General features: G+C 39.6%; 1 protein-coding gene across 1 annotated transcript in view; it reads right to left on the bottom strand.

Annotated features, from left to right (window-relative positions):
* The window catches only part of AFG1L (AFG1 like ATPase), a 160,183-nt gene that overhangs the window by 137,128 nt on the left and 15,399 nt on the right, over positions 1–7,656 (bottom strand). The window contains exon 2 of the mRNA XM_019658969.1: positions 2,617–2,668. Coding sequence (XP_019514514.1) covers positions 2,617–2,668 — 52 coding nt within the window. The remainder of the gene's footprint in view (positions 1–2,616; positions 2,669–7,656) is intronic.

Below are 7,656 nucleotides of genomic sequence, written 5' to 3'. Positions count from 1 at the left end.
GGCAGCCCAGCTCCAGGTTGAGCTGTTGTTCAGCATCTTAGCTGTGGAGGGCAGTGTCACTGGCCCTCATATGTGGGGTCCGAACCGGGGCCCTCTGGCGTCCCAAGCCAGTTCTTAACCAACGCGCCACTCGACCGGCCCAAAACCTAACCTCTTTTATGTTCTAACTTTCAAGCCTATAGTTGGGGAGTCAACCCTGCAAGAAGATGTAAGTGGTGTCCTCCATCACCACCTCCAAACCCAGCCAAATTTTGCTTCCCAGCTCCTAATCTTAAAACCAGTTTATCTTTCAACTGGTAGAATTATCCATGTGAAATAGGTGACGTTATACCAGGAGGCAGCAGAAAAGGGATTGATAAACAAAAAAGTACTTTTGTTCTCTTCTAATGTACTTGAGAAATAATTAACCCTGTCATCACCACTGCAGTCAGCTAGTCAAGAGCCAGCTGTAGGGTAAGAAATGAAGCCACAAAATACTACTGTTGCAGCTTTTGGCTTCTGCATGAGATGTGCTAAGCATTTTATTAATGAAAACATTTTGTTTTCATTAAACCATGATGATAATTCTCCAATTTATATATCAACTCTATTGGGTTCTCTGGATTGAGGGTCTGCCTGAGTCAATCATGTCAACACGTCTAGTCCAAAGGGAATAAAGTGGGCGTGACAGAGCCCAAGCCAAGTGAAGGGATAAGGAGCGGGAAGGGGGGCCCCCTAGGAAGCAGACATCCTCTTTCCCATCAAATCTCCTTAAAATTGAATACCTCTTTCCCAAGTCTAAAAAAGGAAAATAATAAAAAATAAGAGCTTGTGAAACCACTCTGAGGCTATTCCCCCCAGCCAGAGAGCCTACCAAAATGAGAATGTCACCTATTTTTTATTACTTATTTTGTAAATATTCTAAACTAAACTGAGTATCACCACTAAAATGTTCATCTCACTTCCTATTTCAGAATCGCTTCTCTTCCCCTGCCTACATTATAAAAATGTTCCTAACCAAAGGTTGGCATATGCCCAGCCTATGTGAACATCCAATGTAATCACATCTTTCCTAATTCTTTCAAGCATTCAGATGAATTGTGCTTATAGTACTTCTCTTCAGTTATTTAGAATATGGCTGACTTTTTCAAACTAAAAACCAACAACTTTGGTAGGTTTGGGGTTTTTTTAAGTCCTTTTGCAGAAGTAGAAGAAGTTATGCTTATAACCATCTCCATTTATGGTTAAGTGGTTAAGGAGACAGGAGAAACAAAGATGCTAGTTTTAGCAACGACTGAACATGAAAGTGAAGGTACAGGAAGTACAAGTTTCCAAAGATGCAAAGGACATCTGACAACAGGATGGGATCTGCTGACAGTACCCAAAGGTATAGACATGTAAAACTGATCAAGCACCTGATATAAAATGCTTTCTAAATAAGAACTAAGCATACACTGGTCTCAAAAATACCAATCAACCACTGAACTAAGAAACAGGATAGTCTGAGCTTCTTTCACATTTTTTTAATCTGTAAGTTTCAAGAACTTGAAGAATTCCAGGGGCAATCTCTATCATTCACCTTTGTGAACTAAACAATTCTCTGTTTAGTAGGTTCACCAAATCTGTAAATGCTAAACAGGAATTTAGTGGCATTGGTGAACAAATCAGAAAAAGAGGGAGGACCTTCTTCTTAAAGATGAGAAGTTTTATCTTTAACACACTACAACTATTTCTTCAACTCCTATTTTATTTCTTGTCCTAAAAATATTACTAAGATAATGACTTCGGCCACCACTCCCTCATAATGCAGATTTTTTGTGGTGATAGAGGAGACTGGAACTTGTTTATTCATCTAGGACCAAAACTGGTCTCATTACATGTAAACGTGAGTTTGGAGTATGCCAATATAAGAAAGAATTGGCAAGTAATAAGGCCAGGTAAAGTAAGAGCCGCCTTAGTGACAGCAGTAAATGTGGGGAACCAGGGAGAGGTGTAAGACTAAAAGGAAAAGATTTGTTTGAAGAAAATGGAAAGCAAAAAACAGATGATTTCAGCAAGAATGAGATCAGGGAAGAAGCAAGACATCAACTGATTAGGAAAATCTAAAAAGTAAGCAACAGCTCATAAAGTTTCGAAGAAAATGTTGGTCTTTGTGCCCTGTGTATAGAAATGGGAGACCAAGAAAATGTTACACTTATGCATTAAGAGGATCCGCTAATAACTAAATGGAGGATGAGGGCTTAGAGTATGAGTAAAACTATTAGTGGAAAGGAAAAGTGAAAAAGAACAGCTTTAAAAAAAAAAGCATTAAGCTGCGTCAAACAGCACTGGGCAACGAGATTCTGAATTATCTAATAAACCTACGTATAGGTGATTTCCTTCCCCAGGATCAGCTCACTTTATACCTTAAGTAACATTTGTATCCTAACATGCTCACGAATGCTGCCTTAAACTCGGCACACCCTATGAGAAGTAAAAGTGCGAACTAAGATGACTGCCCTCCCCTCCATATTCTATCCAGCCTCATCCTACTCCTTCGTTGGTGGTGGACTGAAGGATGGAAACGGGAGTGAACCCTGAGCAGACGCTGGGAAGCTTTCGGTTTGTACCACCCAGGACTTGTTTTAACACACTTACCAACATCTCCGTAAACATACAGGCCTCTTGGAGGTTTGCTCCTTGAAAAAAGCTGTAAATTAAGAACAAATTATAAATCTCTAACACGGAAATAATTAAATATCCCCATATACACAATGTTCCTGACTGTGCCATATACAGGACTGAAACGGGCTGTTGTACATAATAGATATGAAAAACTTGATGTACAAGGCTGGGAAGCCCAACTTAAGTTTCAACAGAGGAAGCAAGAGCTATGAATCACACAACTTAAATTTACATTCCCTACACCATTTACTAGCCACGTCATCTTCCCCCTCTTACCCACACAGGCTCCGCAAACAAGGGCAGCCTTGCTCCCTCCCATTAAGCAAGAGATCAGAAGAATTTTTCTGGAGACCCTGAACAGTTGCCAGAAAAAAGAGCCCAAAGGCACTTAACGTGTGGGTTTCTCCCACAGATGGAGCTGGTTCCCCACCAGATGACCTTACAGAAAAGCACACCAGTCAACAAACCTAAGATGGACCTTTCAATCAGCTTGTTGGTATCTGAAAAGACACTAAAACGAATTGACAGCCAAGAATCAACAGATCTGGAAAAAAAAAAATTTCCAAGATGAAGAGCAAGATGAAGAGACCAGAGCAAATACACAGGGAGGAAGTACTCACAGGAAACAGACTACACAGCCAGCAAAAGGAATCTTCAAAAATAAAACTATAGTCAATATAATTAATATGCTGGTGGAAATAAGAGAAGCTGTTAAAGCTACAAAGCAAGAACAAAATGCAATTTTTCTTCAAAGAGGAACATTAAGAAATTTAAAATACGGTAGCAGAAATAAAGTATCAGAAAAAGGATTAGAAGATAAGCTTGAGGAAATGTTCCAGAAAATACAACAAATAAACAGCAATAATAAAAGATGAAAAAAATATAAGAAAGTTATAGTATTACCATATTTCTCCATGTATAAGATGCTCCCATGTATAAGACACCTTAATTTTGGGGCCCAAAATTTGAAAAAAAATGTATTACATAAAGTTATTGAACTCAAGTTTTATTCATCATAAATTTCATACAAGTCCTCATCACTGTCAAAACTCCCAACCATTAGCTTGTCCTCATCTGTGTCTGATGATGAATCACTGTCTCGTCCTCAGTTCCATCTATGGCATTTGAAATCTACAACCACTGTATAAGACGCACCCAGTTTTTAGACCCTAAATTTTTCGAAAAAGGGTGCATCTTATACATGGGGAAATACAGTAATTCAGGAGGTCCAACACCTGAAACTAAGGAATTCCAGAAAGAGAAAATAGAGAAAAAAGAAATAATACAAAGATTTTTCTCAGAACTGAAGGACTTGATTCCTAGATTGGAAGAATAGACTAAGTGTTCAACACAATGAGGAAAATAAGACCCACACCAACTCACAATCCTGAAATTTCAGACACCAGGAACAGAAAAAGGTGGCAGTGGGGGGCGGGGGGTGGCACAACAGGTCACAAAGGGAAAATGATTTCCAATCTATCTGATCTATCCATCAAGTGTGAAAATAGAAAATAGACATTCCATATATACAGGGTCTGAAAAAAACCTCCCCAATGGAAAGAGGCTCCAGGAAATACAAAGGACCCTGGGAAGGAAGCCCTGGTAACCTGGAGGGTTGCTCCAGGACCACAGCAGCGCAAGTCAGGAAAGCAATCAAGTCCAGACCCAATCAGGAGGATGGAGGGCTCCAGGAAAGAAACAAAAGGGAACTTCTCTTTCCCTGATATTATTATCAGCCCAAATAACCATCCTAGATTTTATTCCACTGAAAAGAAAAACCTTCAAACTCTGCAGCAGTTCCTAGACACCTACGCAACCACCAAGGTAAGCCAGAGCAGAGAGGGTATGTGCAGAAAGAAGCCAAGGTTATACCACATAGCACCGCCCAGAGCAGTTAATATTTTGGCAGAGAACATTGTCAAAAGCTAGACTTCAGGATCTAGTACATACTGCTTTTGGTTTTCAATCTGTGGCTTCACTCCTCACTGCCTCAGAAACCTTTCTTGCTTTCCCTGTTCCTCTTAGCTTTCTCTACTCAACCCAGCCCCTGACTCCAGCATGTCCCTTCCAGAAGAGCCTTCACCATGGTTGAGACAAAAGGACATGCTTCACTTTGCTTTGATTCTGCCAGCTGGGTACCTTCCCTGTGTTCTCTGCATATTAATTCTCCATCTATTCTTAAATCTCAACTGAAAACAGATTCCACTCCTGCCAAAACCAATTGATTTGTCTATTATTATTATTATTATTATTATTATTATTATTATTATTATTATTTTCAGGTGTACAAAACAATGTAATAGTTAGACATTTACACACTTAACAAAGTGATAACCCCCCTCCCCAATCTACTATCCCTCTGACATCGTATGTAGCTGTTACAATTCCACTGACTCTATTCCCTATGCTGTACTCCACATCCCGTGACTACATATATATTTAATTATAGTTGACATTCAATATTATTCAGCTTCAGCTTCAGGTGTACAGCACAGTAGTCAGATGTCTACACAGTCCATGAAGTGGTCTCCCTAATAAGACAAGTGCCCATCTGACCCCCTACAAAATCTTTACAACATTATTGATTATATTCCCCAAATTGTCTTTCATATCCCGATGGCAATATTGTGGCTACTAATTTGTGCTGTTTTAATAATCCCTTTGTTTTAATATCTTATATGAACCATTCTTCTATGCTGGTTACTCTGTGTTCAACTTGCCAGAAAAAGCGTTATGCTCTTAAACAATTTTAGAACAGCTTCAAATTGGAAAACTTACACAGAACCCAATAATCTCTAAGCATGTCCTATCTTTTGAAAGCAATAAATTGTGTTAGGTAACTGGGAGTATCATATCAATTCATAATTCTTCACAACACATTTTGCAGGAATTGTCTGGGGCCTACTCTAGTACTATTCACTGATACAATCAATATATGTTGAATAAATGAAGTTCAAGGCAAAAAACAATTAACAAAGATGGGGGGAGAACTCAATACTACTAAAAACAATAAAAAGCGCTCAGGGTCCTAGCTTCTGTTTACCCACCCAAACTCAATATATTTTTGAAAGAGCACTTTGGCATATATTATACTACATTATATATATAATGTATGTTGCATTGTATTACATTCTATAGTATGTTTAGAAGATGACAAGATACTGTTATAGAAAAGATCCTCCAACAACTGAGATCACAAACATCCGGTATGACATAAAGACAGTCTAAGATGCCAATTTTACTTTAATACATTGATAAACAAACTGGATATCCCTCTAATATAATGTGAGATATCGTCTACCTAAACATTATATACTCCCAAGTATTTTCACTTGGAAAGGTGCGTCAGTTTTCTCCTAATAAAATTTCAGTCTTCTAAGAATTATGGAAATTATTTCATGGGATTTAAAAATCCATATTTTAAAGGGATAATCAGAGGACTGAATGGAGAGCAGTAAGACTATTTAGAAGGCTATAAAATGGGTCTACAGGAAATTTGAAATTTCTTATTCATAGTGAATTCAGGGAGAGTTAGGTTCATGTAGTTTTCTTTAAGATGACCAACTTACACAGGAACCCACATCATTTACATGCTCCTACTTTACATTTTCTCACAATTTACCCTCTTTTTCAGTTCCATTAAATTTCCTTTCTTAATGCTTTAATTTCCAGTAATTCTTTTTCTTATGTTTCAGAGAACTCCACCCTGGCACAGCTCCCCAGCGCTGGTATTCTTCCCAGCTCCCCTACCCAGATGCCTCCTCTGTCTTGCTCTGGACCCCAGGATGCTGGCAGGTGGCTGGCTGCACTCAGCACCTAGGAGGCACTCCTAGCAGGAGATTGGGGGAGGGAGCCGGGAACCATCCAAGCCATTCTCTCCAGTTCCCTCCCTGCTTGGTGCTCTATCTTTGGTGGAGCTGCATCCCTCCAGGACCAGCAGGTCCCCAGCCACTGCTCCAGCTCTCTCAGGCTCCTCCTTATCCCTCCAAGCCTTGTTTGCTGCCCTAGGGCTGCCCTGCCCATGACTCCCTAATTGATCTCTTGATTCAGTCTTTATTTGAAACATCTGCTGTGAACTGTTTCCTGCCAGGACTCTGATACATGCCCATCCCTTAAATTGCACAGTCTTAACATTAGACAAAGACTTAAAAATGTGACTGTGAATAAATGTCTCTAGTGACCAGAGTAAGATTTGTCATGTTACTTGTATCTTAGGAAAGTTACAAAGGAAGATGACACCTTCTCTAAATGGGTTTTTGATGAGTCCAATGACACTGCACTATAGATTGTGCAGATGGTAAACTTAAGGATGTTGGAAGATAGTGGTAACATATCACCTACCTCTGCTAAGCATAAAAGATACAGTAGTAGAGTGTTGGAGTTGAACCCAAAAGATCTGCTATAAATTCTGGTTCTGCTATTTATTAGCCACGTGACCCTGGGTAAGCCACATCAACTCTACAACCCGTTATTTTCTTATCTACTGGGTACAGGGCAGAACACTGGGCGTTCCCATACACTGCTCACTTCTGCAAAGTAATCACAAGGCCCACTCGCTCACCATGAAGACGGCGAACTTCATGTGCTTACTCATACCTGCTTCCATCCAAACCTGTGCACCATGGATAAAGAAACATGGCACCTTGTAACACATCCTTCTCAGAGGCCTGAACAGTGAACTAATGTACACTCCAGATAGCTTATATCTAAAACTCTACACCAAACAAATCAAGAATGTATTCAAGAACACGTATTCAAATATAGTCCATATCTAAGCCATTAAGGAAACTTCCAAAGAACCAATGTACTCCAACCTTAATGTAATAAAACTAGAAATAAATGCTAGAAGGATACCTAAAAATAGAAATATCTCACACTAAGATGTTGACCTTCCCATCATGTTCACCCAGACTTCTGAAGATTGCTGGAAAAGTCGGAAAGCCCTGCAGAGTGTGCCCGCTCAGCAGTTCCTCCAGGTTGTAATTCTGTTGCCCTGGTTAGTTCGCTCTCTGT

The sequence above is a fragment of the Hipposideros armiger genome, unplaced genomic scaffold (assembly GCF_001890085.2).
Source record: "Hipposideros armiger isolate ML-2016 unplaced genomic scaffold, ASM189008v1 scaffold_292, whole genome shotgun sequence".
NCBI lineage: Eukaryota > Metazoa > Chordata > Mammalia > Chiroptera > Hipposideridae > Hipposideros > Hipposideros armiger.
The sequence above is the reverse complement of the archived record's forward strand: the minus strand, read 5'-3'. Positions and strand labels throughout refer to the sequence as shown.